Genomic DNA, 21,889 nt, shown 5'->3' on the forward strand with positions numbered 1-21,889 from the left:
CTCGTTTATTTCTATGAAGAAAGTCATGTAATAAACTTATTAATAATATTATAATACAGTATTATGATAAAGACGAATTGATTGATAGTCAATACTTAACAGAATTTTATCTAACAAAAATCATAACATCTTTCTTACTTTTATCGACACAAGGTCTCAGTATCATACATCATTTCTTTACTTGTTAAACAAACATTTTTTCATCGCAGAAGAAAAATTTGTAATTGAAAACAAACACGCCTGCCATACGGCTGTCAATTTACCCTTTGATGAAATTTCACTATCTTCAATTCTTTACTATTTGATATTGATCAGTGGTTTTTGATCAAAATGGAAAATCAGTGAATATAAAAAAATCTAAATTATTAAAAAGTAAATAAATATACATGATAACGATGACAGCCTTTGACAGGCGAAATATCGGTTTATAATTTTCGTCAAATGTAGCGTATCGATTCTTATGTCAACAGTAGAGAAAACTCCCGATATCTTACTGGCTGACGAAGACGGTGGGCGGAGCTTAGTACGCGATACGGATCTCCGCTCAACGAAATATTATTATCGGCAAAGCAAAATTCTCACATTTTTACAACTACTGGTTTTAAAGTGAGCGCATGTTTACATTTGGATTAAACATTTAGATCTTGACATTTTCATTATTTCGAATGGACTGGAAGTGTGAAAACGTAAAAGAAAAATAGAAAAAGGTGTGCTTGAAATACTATTTGGATTTGATCTTATACTTTGTAAAATATTGGTGTTAATGTTATGTTTACTTTGCGCAATGTTGTTTTTTGAGCATCATTAATATTTTTCATACGACTTGCGTTACTTACACAGATTAACCCTTTACGAAAATATTTTACATCTTTTATTTGTATATTGCAGGACTTATACAGTGAAAAAAAGGAATGCAGATTTTAAGAAAAAAGTTTATTTAGTACAAATTGAAATAGTCAATATTGTCATTGTGCACGGAGAATTTTTGGATGTGCTGTGTGTATCGATACATCATGTAATTTCGCGATCAACAGGTGTCAACACTTGCAGTAAGGCACAGTGATAAACAACAAGGGGTTTTATTTCTTCATGGATATATATTAGAAACGTATTCGCACTCTATAAAATGGCATGGGGAGGGCGTGAGCGCTCGAACATGGAGTTTACGACCACCGTGGGAAGAGGTTTATTGCTAATGATTCTGGTGTTAATTATGGATCTTAGAGTTAGTGCCGAGGTGACATATTCAGTGGAGGAGGAACAGGGGTCAAAGTTAATTGGCAATGTTGGTGAGGATTATGACCTGCGATCTACCATGACACAAGAGGAGTATTCGAACCTAGCCTACAAGATTCTGTCTAGTGGTAACAGTTTAGCTCATTTCTTTCAAATTGACTCATCCGGACAGCTTTTTACGAAAGAGCCTATAGATCGAGAACAGCTTACACATTGCTCAAGGGAACTGACGTGTGTGATATCTCTAGATATTGCCGTCAAAGCGACGATAGGTGCGTTCTTCCGTAAAATTAACGTAAAAATTGAAGTTATAGATATAAACGACAATAGCCCGGTCTTTCTTAAAGGAATTGATAGCGCTTCATTTCTAGAAAATTCAGAGGGTGCTATAGCTTCTATTGATGGGGCTGAAGATAATGACGCCGGGAATAACACGGTAGTTAGATATTACGTAGACACCCCAGACGTTCCATTTGACGTCATGTTAGAAAAAATGGAGGACGGTAGTTCAACTGTAAAAATAATCGTAAATGGAAAATTAGACCGCGAAGAAAAAGAGTTCTATCAAATAAGAATTGTGGCAGAAGATGGGGGTACGCCAAAGAAAACAGGGGCAATAGTTGTAGATATCACTGTACAAGACATGAACGATAATTCGCCAAAGTTTGACCGTCCATTCTACAACGTTACGTTGAATGAAGACACGGCTATTAACACGGTGTTTGAGACAATATCAGCCACGGACGCAGATGCTGGTGAAAACGGTCGAGTTGAGTACAGCCTAAGTGCTAATCAAGATGAATCAATTCTTAATACGTACGCTATTAATCCTACTACAGGTGAGCTTAGCGTCATCAGTCAGTTAGTTTACGTAGCAAATGAGCAGACGTTAATATTTGTAGAGGCCACTGACAAAGGTCCTCAACCAAGGCCCCAGCAAATTCGAGTTTACGTTAATATAATAGACCTTAGTAATAATCCGCCAGAAATTAATGTAAACATTCTCCAAGGAGACATCAATGCACGAATCTCGGAATATGCCAACGTTGGTGCACCCGTTGCTCATATTGCCGTCATTGACAGTGACACAGGACGTAACGGCAAAGTTGAATGTATTGGGATAAGTGATAATTTCGGATTAGAAAGATATGAAACAAATGAATATAAAGCAGTTGTTACAAAACCTTTGAATAGGGAACTTGTGGAGACACATGAGGTCACTATAATCTGTAGAGACAGTGGATCGCCGCCGTTAAATACGACAACCAGTTTTATTGTAGTTGTAGTTGACCAGAATGACAATGCTCCGAGATTTTCACAAGGGACTTACTTTGCAAAAGCTGAAGAAAATAACCTCGTTGGTGACGTAGTAGCTAAAGTATCAGCCACGGATATTGATTCAGGGAACAATTCTAAAATTGAATATAAGCTCGTAAGCACGAGTGGATATAGCTTCTGGATCGACCCTGACCTTGGCGAAATTCGAGCCAATTTTAGACTAGACAGAGAAAATGTGTCACAACTAGAAATCGTTGTCGAGGCAGAAGATCATGGGGACCCGAAGATGTCAGCTACATCGACCGTTATTCTTTCAGTCACTGATCAAAACGATAATTATCCAATCTTTTCGCAACCTAATTACGAGTTCTTTGTTTTAGAAGGTGTTCCGCACAATACCACCGTAGATCAGTTAACAGCCACGGATAAAGATTACAGGGAGAACGGCACGGTTTCTTTCTCTTTTAACACACCGCCTCCATCTAGCTTCCCATTCATCCTGTATTCGGACGGGACAATTAAGATGATACGGACTTTAGACAGAGAGAAGCAAGGGACATATAAGTTCACGGTCGTCGCCTCGGATCAGAGCGCTAAACCTCTGAGCAGCTCGGTTACTGTAACAGTGATTGTTCTCGATGTCAATGATAATGCACCAGTGTTTATCTTCCCTGATAAAGATAACAACACAGTTACGATTCCGCTTTCAAGTACACCTGAATCGGTCTCAATTGTTGTCGAAGCAACTGATATCGATGCCGATAGTAACGGAGAAGTGTCTTATTCAATACTAGATAATAATGTGACAAGTTTGTTTTATATTGAAAGTGCAAACGGCGTAGGAAATGTAAAACTACGCCGCTTACCCAGTTCATCAGAACCGCTAGAGTATGCGTTTATAATTAAAGCAGTAGACAACGGTAGGCCAAGCCAATATTCTTTGCAACTTTTGTCTGTATCGTTTACAAAAGACGCTGAAGCGCCAGTGAATAGACAAAATTTTCTAATTGCTATATCATTGGGCTGTGTTACAGTAGTTTTATCAATTGCAATAGTCTTAACTATATACCTCATCCGTCGTCATGATAGACTCCAGTTAAAGTCAAGTGCTGCTCAATATGACGACAGGGCAGACATGGAAATCGTCCCTGGTGATATGAAGCACAGGGAAGAACTTGGCAGTACTTCCTCTGGAAGCAAAGAAAGTTTAAAGAAAGTTAGCTTTTCAACGGACCATAACTCGAGTCTTGAGTCCGAGCCCAACCGGGACGTGTCCCAGTCTCCATTGGTGAACCTCGATAACATGAAGGTAAGGATATCGTTACATTACAGACCTCTTTTTTTCCTTCCCTTTGCCTTACATTTATGTTGATCTTTTGTTTGAAAGACCAAACACACAGTGACCAGTGTGATTATGCTTTTTGCTGAAAATTTAAGAATTGTTAGAAAACTCTTTTACTTATTAATTGACGAAAACTAGTGTAATGCATTTACTATTCACAGCAACTGTTACTTACGTGTAAAGCTTTGTATGATTTGGGAATGCGGAGATAGAAAGTTCATATTTGCATAAGTCTAGCAGGTTAAGGGTTCAAGTACTTTTAGGATCACATATCATGTTATAGGAAAGTTTCGTATCGATACTGTTTTTGATATGCTCCCATAAAGATATATTCTCATATAAGTCATATTGGTATATATATTTAACAGAAGAACTTAAATTTGAGTAAGGAATATTATTGAAATATTTATTAATCCAGGAACATAAAGTTTTATACTTAATGTATAAATAGTTAATATTTAAATATGAATAATTGTACATGTATATTTTATTTTATTTTATTGTCGTAGAATATTCAGTTTTAATACCGTTTTCCTGCGTTTAATGTCCCTACTTGAATAATTAATGAAATTTTACTACGTGTTCTAATGTGTATCAATTTTAAGAAAATTTGAGTTATTTAACAGGTTTATGTGGGTTTTCCGTATAATTTAAAAACTTGCATACGTTCAGTTCGCGAATTAGTTTTAACAGCATGTCATACAATTACTTAATTATTGCACAGTTGTGTTCACATGTTGAAAAAAAAGTTTATTTAAAAAGAAAGAAGAAAAAATAGGCCATAGTCACGGCATTTATTTCTATTAAAACCACATTTACATGCCATGGAACATTTCACAGCGACGCTGGTGACACTAATTTTTAGTGAAATGAAATTAAAATTTAGCGTGACCATACCTATTCTATCATAACGTAGTATTTGTATTTCGCGCTGAATGTACTTGAGTTAAAAATATTCGAACCTTGAGTTTAGTAAGGGTAGAAGTATAAGTAGGGTCATACGTCTTCCATTGAGTGGTCACATTTTTATACAAAAAATGGAATGGATGTCAAAATATGTATTTGTCATAAGGGGAGCGAACATTTAAGGAAATTCGATCGCCGGTTAAGATTGTGTGAAGTATGCATCGTATCTGATACAGTGTTATCATATTTCATGATATTTAAAAAAAGCCACGACAATAATATCTTTGTGAATGCATGCCCGAATATATATGTATATAATTTATCTAGGCTAGTTCATGTATATGTTTGTTTTATGATGAGGGTTGGTCGGCGTGGGGTGGGGTGAAAAAAGTCGTTCTGATGCTGACACAAAATATTGTAGAAACACTGAACAGCAATACATATCTATGAGACATGTATATCTGTTATCAAAGATCTCTAATGTTAGCTTAAATATTTCTTTAAGATTACCACTTAAAGCATTTTGTACCTAAGGTTTTATCATTTTATCATTATCATCATCATCATTATTATTATTATTATTATTATTAAATCATATTTAAATATGGTTCAATATTAAGTTATAACTCATATACATTGAAAATTCATTGTATATTTTAGCATTAATCATGTTGTCATTGGTAATAAAATATAATTGTTTCTTTCAACATGTCGGTGCACATATGCGTTAATGAATATATAATATTATTTTAAAAGTTGTAACATCGGCTGCATACATAATCTAAGGAGGGCAAATTTGGTCGACGTTTATCCGTAGCATTCATGAATTTTTAATTTACACTTGTTGAACAGACATCACACATTGTCACCGTATTTAAGTTCGTTTTAAAGTAGAAATTCAAATGTTTAATGATACCTTAAAGGAAGTTTTTGAAGGACTCTTGTTCCTTAAGCTCGGTACTTCACGTGCACACCGTTCATTTTTAACAATCACTGTTTCTAAAGCTTATTTGACTTTTGGCTACTTCATGTTTGACTAGTTTTAACAGATTAATATAACTCGGACGCAGTTTAGTGTATGATTTTTTCAACAGAAATTTATTTAGCAATGAAAATATTTAAACATAACAATTGTATAGAATAGATATATTCAATTCAAATGGATCAGTCATTCGCAGCAATAAGAAATACTGTCGCGAGCCACCGAGGTTTAACTTAGACCGAAGTGAAGCCGAAAGTCCGATTATGACAAATATTTTATTTCCTAAATAAAACATCGTAAATCGATCTTTGATTTGTTTATTTTTTAGTAATTGAAAATGACCAGAAAGTCGCGACATTTCTTTTCTAACCTCGCGTTCAACTAAATAACGCTAGACCTAACGCAACCACGGCTCGAGCAAATTGAAAGGCACGAGTTAATCATGCGGTCATGATAAATGGCAGGGATGGCAGTACGGATAAATCAAATTGTGGACAAAATAACTTTAAGTTACTCTATTGTTACAAAGTATAATAGATTGTAATGAGTAATTTTTAGTCAACTTTAGTCACAATGAAGAGATCTGTAATGCATACATGTTTATTTTATACAGTTGGATATCATTAAAGTACCCTACCCACATAGCTGTGCCTAAGTTTTAAATATATTAGTACATTTTAGTGAAAGTTTTGAAAGGTCCTGACAAACAAATATAAATAATGTTTTAACTGTCCGGCTTTGGCATTAACTTAAAACAGGCTTTTATCTTTGACTTAATGCTCCGTTCCCTTAACTGTGATAATGCGTGTTTTCTATTAGAATCAAGATAAATGCAATAAATATAGCGACGAATTGGTTTTAATATTAAAACAATAATACTTTGTTGAGATTTAAAATCTTGAGCGAATTTTTGTAGAACTTGATAAAAACTATCACAGCAAATGGTGGCGAGTATAACCCGGCTTAATTCCACACTGACGAATTAATGAACACGAAACAATGCAACAAATGTTAAAAACCATTTACTTTTTCTTATAAATTGACTGCGTTCCAAAAACACGTGGGACAAATTTTAATACAAAATTTTTTACCGAAGAAAACATTTTAAAAGGTTTCAACAAAGATGATGGTTTTATGGTTCACGATGTCCTTTCTTACACGTTTTCCGTATGAAAACAGATAAAATGTTATAAAGGTGTCATCATGTTGTCTACATAATCCTTATTGTAATGGGCACGCGGAGAGATACAATAAAACTCTTTTTTTGCATAATCATTGGAGATGTTATCACAATACTTCTATTCTTTAATCTTTTAAAATATCTACTTGTTTCCTGTCAGGAATATACATTTTGTAACATGTTTTACTTTTATTAGCACGGCCTTTGGGCTTTATTCTTTTTTAAGAATTTATCTTGTCAAGTGTAAAACAGCCACCATCCAAGTGTACAATTTTTGACCGCCTCGGGTGAAATCAGCGTCATGCGCTATTCTCTGTAATGAAAATATTGCTTAATTTGAACAAATATAAAAGATTCCATTTACACCTTTCAAAATATGAAGAGATGCTTTCATTTTTCGCATCAGTTTCTTCATCTCCGCGGAACAATACAGCCATCTACGTGTTTCCTTTTAACCCCTTCCGGCAATAAAATCGCTATAATAAGTAGTTCGTTTTCAATTCTTACGAATTGTAAGTCTTAACGGTTATCTAAACAGTGAAATTGAATTAAATATATTTCCATTTTAGCTTGACCTGTTAGTATCAATAATGACAAAACGATGAAAAGAGGGTCATCGGACTGTATATGTTATTTTTGAATTAAGGTCTTATTACGGTATCAGTGCCAGATTTTAGAAAATAAAAATAAATCCATTAAAAGTGTGACTCGGTGGCTCTTTCACGTACAAATAATAAAACCGGTGCAAAATAGACAATAAAGAGAGATGTTTATTTTTAACAAGATTTGTTGCAACAATGGCCTGTAATTCTTTAAGACCTTTTTTAAAGTGCAAAGTGTGGCAATTTCTCTCGTTTGACTCATATAAGTTAGAATTATTCCATGGTCAAGGAGACTCTTTAGCCTCCATTGTTCATATACCTTCTACGTAATCTCAAAGAATAACATACAAGTCAATGTAACCTGGATTTCGTTAATATCTTAATATTTTTATGATTTATATTTATATTAAATGAATAATACATTCAACGCTATGGTTTTTTCTCATAGTCAACTTTCAACTTGGTGTAAACAACTTGTCAATCTTGAAATGTTCATAAATAACGAGAAAACTGTGAAAAACCCGGAATGACATGGTGTATTTATTACAATTAAGTCTGTTTATACCACAGTGTACCACAGTGTGTAAGGGGAGGTTTTTGCCACTCTTAATTTTATATCGTGATACAAAACGCTAGGGGTCTTTCAGCTGAAACACTTGTTGGAATCGAAACGTCTGGCAACAATTTAATAGTCATAGGGGAAAAAAAGACGGTAACAAGGGTCTTCTGTGTATTTCAAGTTTCCTCTTCTAGTACTTAAAATATTTCTCACGTACTTTTATTCTTGGCAAGGAATTTCTTATACCGCCTTCTCGGTTTCAGCATAGAAATGTGTCTAAATTTAGAAAACATACAATAATTTTCTGCTGGTTTATAAAAAAAAATGTACAAAACGCCATTTTTCAGCATTTTTGGTTCTATTTCAAAATTTATTTAAGTCGAAACTTAACAAATTTTAGGTTTGAATTAAAAACTTACCACGTGCTTATTTGTGGCAAAATAATAAACTGACATGTATGTATACGCAGTAGGTAAATGCAGAAATCTGCTACTGTATAGTAATCAGGTGGTATTGATTTTAACCATCGATTTTTCCTCTCTCAGCTTTGTTTTATTATGGCTTTGTTGAATTTACACTAAACAATCACTCTAAATTAGTTTGATATTAAGACTGTTTAATTCAAATCAATTCACTTAATGGACCAGTAAATTATAATGTGGAGCAAAGCTTAGCTCATAAATATTTCAATCCTCTGAAAACACCTTGGACAAAAGAAACTGCCATATGAGGCGTTTTGAAAAATCGTCAGCTTTGGAAACGCGTTATTTCTTATTTCATTTGTATAGCATTTGTTTTAATAATAAATTATTCTTGATTATTCTCGAATTAGATGGGATGGGTTGATTAGTAATTCGTTTGTTTTTTTTTTACAAAAAAAGGGAAAACAACATCAATAAATTATGGTAATTGTTGGCATTGGAAAATATACAATTTATCCAAGGACAGTGTTTAATACGAGACTTACTTATACATGTACATGTATATAAAGCTGTTAGTTTCTGTAGCAGACGACAATTTTACGACAAAAGAAGTCAATCGCTGAGGGTTAGTTTCTATAGAATTTTTTTCACACATTTATTCGTTAATACATTTTCTATCTAAAATAAAACAACAAGTTTCTTTATTGTACCGTACATACAGATTATTGCGTTATGCGAACACGACGAATGCTAAATGGTTACAGAAAAGACTCAAGCGTCAAACAATGTTAATATATATTTTATTCCGTTCCAAGCTTTTGTTGAGCCTGATTGAAACTGTTGTTTATTCCTGTAAGTTATTTGATGAACACATGGTTTTAGTTTCCGACGCCATCACAAAAACTACTTTCACTCAAGTACATCGTCTTGTTTTCCGCCAAATTATGTTTGATTCGTTTTATGTTCAATAGAAGCGACGTGAGCACGAGCGCGACTTTGAAGAATGAATTATACGAAGGGATAATCAAATGGCACGAGATTTACGTGCCCTACACTTTGGCACTGTGACTAGTACCTCTTAGGATTGGAAACCAATCAAAGCAGCAAAGTGCTTCACAGTTAACAACATTTTCCTCAGAATCGCGTCACACTAACGAAAACTAATCAAATCACATATACATTATTTCTTGTAACTTCGCGATTTAAGCATCCAAAGTAGTAAAGTATATATTTCAGTGAACATGAAATGTCATATCTTTGAAGTTTTCAGCGAAAGTTTTATTCGGTGAATGAGCCTTTTCAATATACATGATTTATATGTAGCCATATGTCGTATTTTATTATATTATACAATTTTATATAAGTTTATTCATATGTAGGTTATTCCCCTTTGAAGATTTCGTTTGATATGCTATTTTAGATCCATTACCGACGAAAGTTATAGTAATTAATGTTAAGTTGAGAAATGTATTGGCTCATACTTTAAATGAAAACGTCACCAATTATAGAAAATATTCCAATATCTCCTACGAATTATACATTAGCATGACAATGGGCGTTAATTTGGGCGCAGCCGATGAGCAAAAATGACCAACTTTTATAGGCATTGGCAATGATTAACGGATAAAAGAACCCAACGAGACTCTATGATTCCCATTATGAGCAAAATGAGCGGAAAGCCATATTAATACGTTAATGGGACTTAGCAGTATTCATTATAATGAGTTTGAAGCCACGTTATGACAGTGGATCAGCGTTTCTCTTGACATGTAAATCTTTCCTAAAAATCCCATAACAAGACTCGAGTGTATCTCGGAAACCCCACTCCTTAATGAAAGAAATTAATTGGAAATTTTACGTCCTTAAAGCCCCCCTATATCACTAGCAGTAATCCCTACCACTTTGTATAAGGAGTGAAATCGAAAATTTTCGAAAATTATCATGGGTTGGTATTAGTATACGTCAAATAACGTCCTTGTTGCGATGAGATAAGACGAAAGTTTTATTGCGTTAAAATCTACGGGATTTAGAAAAGGAACAACTGAACAAGATTCTCCTGTTAAAGAAAATCTGTTTTGTGCTTGAAAGTGTCATCTAATGTAGTTTTAAATGCTATACGTATTCAGATATGAGACAAAAACATTTTAATTTGTCACCGTAACAAGTGCTGTGCAAATAGAATAAACAGAAATAATGTTTACATTATCTCAGAAAAGTTCCGTGAACCCGAGAATCTCTGCAAATTAACAAAAACAAACAAGTAGCATGAGCAAATAATAAAGTTAATTTTGTAAATTAGTGAAGAGCTGTTTTATAAATAAGTTAATTTGTGATAGGAAATTGCATGATTTTATAACAAATTCTTAATGGACTTCTTTTAGCAGTGCGCATGCGCATTGAATGTCTTTCACAAACATTTTCGCCTAAAAAGGTATAGAAAAAAAGTAGAATAGATATAAAAATGACTTAGAATAGAACACCTACATTAAAAAATATCGGCTGAAGGATGTCATTTGTCACAACACACAAATATTTTCCAATTACCATCGTCAATAGCGGGTAAAGTGGCCCTGAATAACTACAAAATCTTTAGACACGGACTGAGTTTTGATTATTTATTTTAAAATTGAATATATATAAAAACCGAGGTGCGTTTAGTGTCACGCATTATAATGGGTTAAGCAAATAGTTGGGTTATTTGATATAATGGGTTAAATTTCTAACGATAAGGACGTGTAATTAAGTTATCTAATGGCTGTTTATTTGATAAATCAAGACATCTACCGTTTGACAGATACTATTAGTCGAGCGTTTAAATAGAAAATTAATTTTTGAAGATGTCTAATGTTTCTATCTTAGTCATTTTCGTCAGTTTCATACATTTAACCCCAATGCCTAATGGGTTGATAATTTCACTCACAGCGCGTTTTTATGTCTCGCTCGCATGTATTGAAGTTTTGTTAACACTTTTTTTCTTTCGTAAAAGAACTACTTAAAATATTTTGAAATGCCACTTCCTGCGTTTTAATTGCTTTAAGATGATTTTTTTATTATTTCAAAATATCGGAGACATTTCGTGTTTTGATAATAAGAAATAAGCTTTTATTTTGTCACTTAAAGTCAAGCCTCTAGTCTCTGCGACCATCAAGTTCAGGTTGATATCATAGAAAAAAGTACTTAATTTCTTACACGAGTAAAGTTTGTTTACTTAAATACCTTAACTGTTTTTAGGATGAAGGAATCATAAAAGAGTGAAAATTCCTTTTAGATACTTTATATATTTATATTTATATATATTCGCTATTTTTCCGTTTCTAGAATACAATGGTTGAGAATGGGCGTGTTCCTAGTTCAGCATCAAGTCCTCGTAGTTATTCTTCTAGTCACCCAGATCCTGATATGCAGAGGCTTGATCCAGCCACAGTTCTACAAATTCATAGGTCACTTTTACAGTCACATGATCAGTTATGGACCAATCACAGAGACGGACACACAGTGAGTATTTGTTTTCGACTAATGACCATCCTTTCTGCTTCCCTTCTTGTCAATCTTCTGTAGAACCCTGATAGCCTATTTTAAATACCCGGATGTGATGAGTCTGACGTAAGAAGCCCAATATATCAATGTGCACACGGAATAAAAAAATGTAAGAACACTTACTTTCAATACACCAAATGCAACATAAAAAAGATTTGTTGAAAAAGTAATTATAAATATTTAATGACTCGTGCTATTGTTTCTTTCACTGACTCATTGCGAAATCGGGTTCAGGCTCAATATACTTAAATGTTATTTTAAAGTTGTCTCCCCTGTTGTTGTTTGAAGTAGTTTCTGGTTAAGGGTGGCACATCTTTTCCCGTTGTTGTCATTCTTATCACACATGTGTGAATCTTTCCCACTCATATACCGTACCTTTCTCACTGTTTTAGAGTAAAATAGAAATGCTATTTTTTACGAAATATTTGTTTGTTAAAGACATTTCTTTACTATTCTTTTTGGACGCTTACATCATAACAGAACTTCATGTGAAATTGGATGAATTTTAAAGTAAAGTAGACATAGAAACAATGAAATATTAATAAATTCTAAATACCTATAAGGCCCCTTTGAGTGTGATTGACTGGTTCCAGGGTTTAAGATATACGTTAATAACGGAAAACGGACTTGGCTTCTATGTGTTGCTTGCTCTTGCTTACATATTTTATACTTCTATTACATCAGACATTTCATCATCACTTTTCTTTATGACGTCACATATAACAAAGGACCATCATATCAGAAAACAAAATAAACCGTATAAATAATACGAATATAAATACACAGTGATATTTGTCATTCGACAATATTATTTTAATTAAGATTATGAAAAGTGTTCAAAATAATATTAATTATAATATGCTTTCAAACTTTAACGTCGATTTTAAAATAATGACGGTCCTTTTGCGTGACAATTAAATACTGAATATTCTATTTAAGTCATTTTTGTTATATAATGTCATATTCTTAAAATATCAGAAAATGTTTAAGGTTTTGTCGTAAAAATAGAAATACTAATTTACTGATCTGTATCATCTGTTACAACAAACAAACATAAAAATAAAGAATGCATTAAATAGTTGGTCACAAATACCTAACAAAACGAAATTGCTCAGTGATACACCGTTTCTTTTTATTTTAATCATTTCAAATTAATCAAGCCTTTGGTCGATCCATATCGTGGGCATACTGTTTTATTCGAGGCGATGATGAATTAGATAATAAAATTGACAAACAGTTTCGTGTAGTAGACAGTATATTCAGTCAGTAACATTCGTGCGGGCCGTAAAACCATCAATAATTATGTCATCGCCGATCTTATAATTGATAAAATATTGATTTGAACATGAGTTTCTGTGTATGCAAGACTAGATAATCTAATGTAAATATCATTGCAATTATGCTATCTCTATACGAGCCTCTAGGAAATATGAAGCCGGACTTACAAATGATGACGTTATAATAATACAAGTTAATTGATTATGTTTGAGACAATGTAAGGTCGACACGTTAACCTGAATATGCTTTATATGTTGACTGAGAAAGTCGGGTATTCATTAATAATTCATTCAAACAGACTGAAATAAAAAAAGCAACGCTGCATTTAATATATGGTTAATTTTGTAGTGCTCAAGAAAAAAGAGAACACTGATAAAGGCTAGAAATGAGCAGTTTGCGATAATAAAAAATTTGGAACTCCATTGCGTGTCGATGGATAGTTGATCTAACGGATGCGGTACGGCTGGGTACGGAAACGAGCGTTGTCGCTCGTGCGTCGCGCAGTAACCCACATTGCATACATGGACGCGTAATATCGACGATTTATCAACCGTGGTATCGATATGTCAATTATTGACAGAGATAATCGTGCAATCTTTAATTTTCAGCCTGCACCCAGATAAGGCAATTTGAATAATTAGAACAAAGGGACTTGTGACATTTAGTAGGATATTCCTCTTTACAGTAATTAGGTGGCATTGATTTTGTTTATTGACATTTAATCTTTCTAAGTGGTGGGCATTAAATGCCAGTCTTCTGAAATCAAAGTTTATTGATTGTTTTTATCAACATCTTTTTCCTAAATTGCTATTACTGTTCATATACAAAAATATATTTTCTTTCCAACTTTGAAAAATTAAGTGCAATAGATATATTATTGAAAATATTCTTTGGTGAAGACATTTTCATATAATTTAATGAAAAATATAATTGTATATATTTAACAATTTCAAACATATATTTGGCGGGGTATTATATGCGATACTTGAGCAAATATTTAAAAAGATTTTTTATTCAGCGAAAAGCAAAAAGTTACTTAGACATCCGAATTGATATGTTTCAGTTTGAATGTAATCGTTATTTAATCAAAGAACGATTCACTGCACTTTAAAAAAGCAAAAGACAAACTTTTTAATGCATTTTATTTTTTTCTTTCCTGTTTTCATGGTTGTTATTGCATTGATAGTGTAGGCCTATACAGGGCGTTATGTAGATGCAAATCGTTTTAGCGGGCAATTTGTTAAATATAAAGACTTAAAACGGAAAAAAAACATTTAAAATTACACATCATTATCGTTGTAAAACGATATTATTTAGAATTAAGTGTCAAGGTTCAAGAGACGGCTTATCCGTGTTTGTATCTCGTGCGATCGTCCTATTATTCAAATTGCCATGTTGTACAATCAATACCTATTTAACAATCTCTTAGACAGATAAATACGATCTTTCTTTCTATGCTTTGATAAGACTGCGTTTGTAAAGCCCAGAATGCAAATATTTGCACATTTGTATCATTCAAGTTTGAATGTTTCTTTTATTTAAAATGCTGTATCAGTTTCATCTAACTTGATGTTTTTTCCTACTTCTAATGAATAAATATTTGATCAAACTAACAAAATTAAAGAAGTTATTAGGATTTTTTTCTATATTTTGAAATCATAAAAGTTTTTGCCTGCTTGAAAGGAAAGGAATTTATTGTAAAGATTCTGTTTTGATAGACACTTCTTCAAGCCTTATCAGGTGTTACTTTTGTAATAAATCTTGTGGACTTGGACTTTTTTTCAACAAATAAAACTGAATTTGTATTTTAGGGAGTAACAAATTAGCACAACTAGGTTGTCCTTGAAAAAGGATGTTTTGAAATAATTCAAGCTTTCTTAATTATAGTATTTGTAAGGTTCAAAGTCGGCCATATCTTGGCCTTGTCTTTCATTATACCCGCTAACACTAGTCAGTACTTTCTGCCTTACTGGACGCTTGATGGACAGCTCCCGTAGACGCTTGCATTTAATGACCAGCTGCATGGCCAGCAAATTAGTGGTTTCGGTTAAATTAGGTACTAAACGGTAGAGATTTTTAAGGTCAGTGAAATATTTTTAAACATGTCCACACCTTTCGGTCTTGATTTAATCATGAATGCATTCCAGGGGAGTCTGATAAAAAAATCTGTGTACCTTGACCTTACATAATTTACTCTCGTCTGCCTGCTTTTATCATTATCGAAGATGTGACTTTATTCCCGACGCTCTTCTCTCTCATTAATTCATTTTTGCGGACATCCTACATTTTACGAGATGATATTTTGTCTTATTTATTACACAACATAGATTTGAAAATCGCGTGACATACCGGACTATTCAGTAAAGCTACCATTAACGGACATTTAGTGGCATTTTACCGCATCTAGGTTCTGCAGACGCTCGGAATAAGAGATATCATAATTACGCAAATACAGAAATTCAAGTCAACCTAAATGAGTCAGGGACACGATGTTTACCAAAAGTAAAACCAAAAAGCGGCCAGAAGACAGAATTTTGTTTTCCCTTTTTATAAATTTCATTACAAAAAACAAACTTCAATTTAAAATTTTGTGAATCGAGTTCGAATTTTTATTTTCAAATTCTGGTAGTTGGTTTTGTAAATTAAAGTTTTGCTTCTCATTTCCGAGTACCTCTTTGAAACATTTTAAATTAAAAACTCAAGAATGAAAATAAATTTAAATTTTATTTAAAGGGGCCCTTTTTCACTTAAAACCCTTTTCAAGGGCCCTTTAAAGTTGCCTATCCTTTTTAAAAAAAGAGCAAAAAAATTTTTTTCATATAATTGTTTTAAAAACAGTTTATTTGTTAGTAAAATTTAAAATTTTGGGAAAGAATTTTTGTTCTTAAACTGCAAAAAAATGTTTTTCAAAAAAGTTAGTGCTTTTTTTAAAACAGTTTTTATTTTGTTTCATAGCTTTAACATTTTCTTATTTTTTAAAATTAAACCCAATAAGTGTTCCCTTTTTATTCCCTCAAATTTTAGTTGGTCTTTTTTTTAGTTTGTCAAAATTTTTTTTCTTTGAAATTTTTAAAAAGTTGACGGGGTTTTTTTAAAAAAAAAAGGTTTTTTGGAAAAAAAAAGACCATTTTGAAATCCAAACGTAACCAAATTTTCCAGGGGCTTTCACTTTTCCTTTTTAAATTAAAATAAACAAAAAAAAAAATTTTTGCGGTCAAATTTTCTTGATGTAATCTGCCCTTTCTTTTTTTCCGTTTTGATTATTTTTGTCTTAAGCCCCTTAACCCAAAAACCCTTTTAAAACACCCAACGAAAGATAACGGGGTTTAGCCCCGGGGGAAAAGGCCACAAGAAAAGGGGGGGAGGGGTACGAGTCCCATATTCAAAAGTCTATGTAAGTACATGCCAAAGGGAAGTAAAGAGTCATTAAAAAGGCCCCCCCTCATTTTAGAAGAAATTTTAATTTTAAATTTTTTTTTGCATTTGAATTTGATTAAACGCCAGATTTTTTTTCAGTAAAATTTTGAATTTAAAAAAATTTAAAAATTTTAAACAAATTTTGGTTAATATACTTATTTGGAAAAAAAAATCTTGGCGGTTCTTTTCTCGCGTGAAAAACCCCTAGGGTTTTTAAAAAGCCCCCATTAAAGTTTTTAACCAGGGGTAGTTGTTTTGTTTGTTTTGAAAATAAAAAAAAGAGTACAAGTTGTTAGGCGGATAAAAAGATAAACAAAGAACTTTTTATGGGGGAAATTTTGGGGGGGAAGTAAAAGCGTTTTTTTTTTCTTTCTCTTTAAAAGTGGCGTTAAAAATTTTGGCACCTGAATTTTTTAGAAAAAATTCCAAAATTGACACATTTTTTTACTTCATTACTGTTTCCGTTTTTTGGGTTTAGTGTCGGGAAAACAATTTTAACGTATTTTATGTTAAATTTTTTTGGGAAAAAAATTGAAAACTATTTTTTCTCTCTCTCTCTCTCCGTAGATAGAGTATACATCAGATTCTGTTTAAATGACTGCTCACTTATTTTTTTATTTTTTTTCTCATATCAAAAATTGGCTACTTAAGATGTGAGAATTTTTTTATCATCCATTATTAAGACATTGTTAAATAATCGAGTTTTACTTGCCAATGTTTTGCACAAAATATTCATAAAAAGGCCATATTATAATAAATATATGTTTTTCTTTCTTATTTTTTTCAGATCATATAAAGACAGTTACATTTGCCAATAAACCTATGCTGCATCATTTTGCTAAAGACAATCAATGGCGGGATGCCACTAACTTTCCATATAACAGTAATTCTTCTCATCATTTAAAGTATGCGCATCCTCCTCCAAAACCTCCGCACAATAAACCCGTGTTACCAATGAGGGACTATGTGAGGTCACCCTCAACGTCATCTAGTCATTCTCAACAAAGTGTGCCCAAGTATGGGAACAAACTTTCACCAATCAACGACGCATCAAGTCATATGACGTCTTATGATGAAGATGACGAAACGACTACGTCAGGAAGCTATACAATCGATAATGATCATGATTGGATGAATGATTCACAGCCTCCAAGGTCATACTTCCTGTCCCACAACGAGGCTTACTGCTAACTGTGATAAATAGTAAGTATTTTATTAGATCTTCCAGAATATTACAGAATATGAACATAATTAACCTTTGTAAAATAGACTTGTCCATGTTTTGAATTCGAAACATTGTTAGTTTTAGAAATTTCAATAACAAAAAGCTAGAATTTGTAATAGAATCTATATAAAGTAGCAAACTGTATATTGTACGGTCAGTGGTGTAGAGGCTTGCATCTTACCACTGTCACACAAAGCGTTAATGACCAACTTTTTTATCTGGTCAAGATTAGATCAGTTATTTTTAAAATAGATCTACTAGATCTACATTAATATGAAAAGGGGTAAAAAAGTGGTCAGTTTCGTGAAAAGGCATTCTTGAATATTATGAATAAGAATTTAGATTTCTAAATACTATTCTTTAGAATAAGCAAACTCGACGAGTTGAGAGCTTATTAGAAAGCGTATTATTCTTCTAGGAAAAAGGTACAAGTTATATATGCATGCAACGAATTAACAGTGTTTTTTTTCTCTCTGCTTGCAGGATTTATTTTGTATCCAAACCATGTGCAATATGAACTGATATGTGACGAACAGATAGGCCAGTCTAAAATAATTGTGAGTATTTTTTAAACTTTTATTTCAATTTTGTTTTAAAATAAATGTAGTCTAGATGAAATAGTGCTGTACAATCAGTTATTAGGACTAAGGATGACTCAAATATTTATGTATATATAGTTCCTAAAATAATATTTTTTTGGCTTTAGTTTTATTTTAATTTCTGTGTATTTTAATTATTTTGGAACCTATATTATATTATTAATTGTTTTCGTAAGGGTAATGAAGAAATGTTGCAAATTGAATGTGCATGAAACTTTGTAATTATAATATATTTATTACATGTAGATCTAACACGAGTTGCTATATCATATAAATATTAAATTAAAAGTTTAAGAAATTATTAAAACCATAAAACGAGCCTCTGGACAAATTCAATAAAAGTTATCTTGTGTGACAATTATATGAGATTCCACATGACTAAATGCATTGAGAAGTTAAGGAAAATAAAAGTGTTATATGGCGTTTTATACACTCCGCTTTCTCAGGACTACCCATATAATGAATAAAAGTATTACAAGGAAAATAAATGACGGGATATATATGATAATATTACGTAATTCATTCCAGATACTTGTATAAAAGTTAATAAATTAACAACTGTAAGATAGGCAAAAAATGGTAAAATAGTAAGCCTTACATCAAAACTGAATATAAATATTACTTTTACTATTATTCTTTAAATTATATTTTCATTTATTTTCTATTTTCAGATACTTCCTGTGACAAAATGGTCGTGGATTAATTCCAGTGTTGGTACTTTAGCTACATGTCGTGTCTTCCATTTTGATTGTTGTTATTGTTGTTTATTCCTTCTTTGTGAAATCCATTGTTCCATAATGATCTATAAGATCGAATTATATGTAATACATTATATGATCTCACTACTAAAATGTTTTGCTAAAAGTATGTACAATGTACATGTAATATGAATGTTGAGTGACAAATTAGTATTGTGACGTAATGAAAGTATTGTTTAAAACTTGCTATAGATATATAACTATGTTGATCAAATTTGGATACTTGAAAATTTTATCCTAATTTTATCGTTGTGCAGACGATAAAATTGAGTTGCAGACGATTATATATATACGGTTGCTGCAGATTTTTTTAAAAATTAAGCTGTAGATGTTAAATAATTTGTGCTACTGATGAAATAAATTTGCAGACGATAAAATTCATATATGCAGCAGACGACACAATTAAGTGTTGAATATGAATGATGCAGGTGATGCAATAAAATTGCAAAATTAGCAAATGAATTTATGCTGGCCGGCAAACGACAATGTAAATGTGCACAGTTAAATTACAGACGACAATTATAAGATGCACTTGACATAAAAAATATCGCCGTATATTAAAAAATTGACACCAAGTTTAGTGTACGTGAACATGTCACCAATTAGAGCTAGAACAGAATGCTAACTGTACGTCTATGAAATTAATGATATTTTTATTTCACTGAAACTTTATATTTTGAACAAGTGCGGTATATAATCAAATCTCTTAATAATTTGTCATGTTAAAAGGTATAAATAGAAAATGTTTTAACTGGTGCAATTGTACATGATTGTGTAATTGACTTAAACTGTCTTTATATTTTCGTATACCAGTTGTCAGATATTATTCCCATGCATTCGCAGACGGACTGTATTTAACCATGTATAAAATGTGATATTTGAAATAATTGATTTATATATATGTATGAAATATAAATACAGCATTAAGGTGCTATTTTATTATAAAATATAAAACAATGAAATGAAACAAAATATGTTGTTGTTGTAAGTGTATTTAATATTTTTTGGTTTGATATTGGACACCGAATAGTCAACAAGATATGAATATCATATTCTATTATAAAACAATTTGGAGAAAAAGTGATCCCTCGGAAGCAATAAATCACAACAAAATTACATGAAAATTGCAGACTCAGTTTGATTGAGTCTGTGCATATTGTATTATTAAAAGTACAACATTCATCACACACACCCCCAGCACCGGCATGAGCGGTAGTCAGTTTTGAACACTTGAAAATGCTGGAATCAACGATCCCGAAGAATCAGAAATAGTTTGAAATACGTAATAAGATTTCCTGACACTGTCAAATATCAAAGTGCAATATCATTGCTTAACTGGTGGCTGAACATTTCAAATGCGTTTATATGCAATATTTCAGACAATAAAAACGTCTATGTTCCTTATGGGATTCGAACTCAACCAGTGACCTTAATCAGTAGTTAAATGGCCCGTTTGTCCTTTGACAAACATATAAACTAGAGAACCACTACATTGGCAGTTTGTTTAACCAATAGAAAGAAAAATCTATGAAACTATGAACAAGCTCAATTCGTTTTTAAGATTAAAAAACAACAACAAAGTTTAACCGGCGAAAAGCTCCAAAAAATCAATGAGTGAAGTGAACTTCAACATGTCTTACAAGCCCTTTACGAGCACCTGCTATTTCCGGTCACTGTACTTTTCTTGTGAGCCTAGATATATTAACTTTCTCTTCCAATAACCGGAAGTGGATTAGTTTATACACTTAGATAAAAGTTTTAAATATTGCGCGTGGTTTTTCGTATTCTTGTGTTTTAAACAAAAGACTTGTATGTTATATAAAGGCACATTACCCCTCAGAAGCAAATAAACTTTTACTTCTTTATATAGGGTAAACATGTTTGGAGAAATGTTAGATGCTTGTTACCTGCAAAAGTAGCGATGAATGTGAGATAATGTGTCATAAAAGTAAACAAATTAGTATTTTGACTTCCATACAAAATACTAATTCACTATAACAAAAAACAACAGATGAACAAGATGGTTCCGGTAATTGGCCAATGATTAACTTTTTGGATACTTTGGGAGTAGACCAAAATTTTAAAAAAGCTTTTGAGAAATAAAAAAGCATATCTGAGGCATGGCCTTTGAAACAGAATAAAACGTCCCCCGACTGTTAGAGATCTGATAGCACGATGATTTCGTTCGTGCACCACCAAGTTTATCGGAAATCTATCAACATTATACTTTCAATTTAGATATTTATTATGAGTATGAAGATACTAATATTTGATATTCTACCTTTAAAAACCCAAGATTATACCATTTAAAGTGAATTGGTCTATAAAAGAAGGACTAAAATACAATGAATAATCACATTGATAGTATTAAGTATTAGACATAAAAACAATCCACGAAAACAAAATTCATGGACGTTTTTGGCAATTTTAAGATATATGATCCGATATTACATATATTTATATAGGAGAGAATAAAAAATTTGAGCCGTGTCATGACAAAACCAACATAATGGGTTTGCGACCAGCAGGGATCCAGACCAGCCTGCGCATCCGCGCAGTCTGGTCAGG

At 32.3% G+C, this 21,889-nt stretch overlaps 1 protein-coding gene across 1 annotated transcript; it reads left to right on the plus strand.

The window, feature by feature from the left end:
• The first annotated feature begins 550 nt into the window (after positions 1-550).
• Positions 551-20,305, plus strand: LOC132753871 (protocadherin beta-13-like). Its single transcript, XM_060744413.1, has 6 exons — positions 551-707; positions 889-3,823; positions 11,826-12,002; positions 17,527-17,942; positions 18,448-18,521; positions 19,235-20,305. The coding sequence occupies exons 2-4, from the start codon at positions 1,127-1,129 to the stop codon at positions 17,533-17,535; spliced, it is 2,883 nt and encodes a 960-aa protein (XP_060600396.1). The 5' UTR covers positions 551-707; positions 889-1,126; the 3' UTR covers positions 17,536-17,942; positions 18,448-18,521; positions 19,235-20,305.
• Positions 20,306-21,889: the final 1,584 nt, after the last annotated feature.

Source organism: Ruditapes philippinarum, unplaced genomic scaffold, assembly GCF_026571515.1.
Source record: "Ruditapes philippinarum isolate M1 unplaced genomic scaffold, ASM2657151v2 ctg590_1_1_1_1, whole genome shotgun sequence".
In the NCBI taxonomy this organism is placed as follows: Eukaryota; Metazoa; Mollusca; class Bivalvia; order Venerida; family Veneridae; genus Ruditapes; species Ruditapes philippinarum.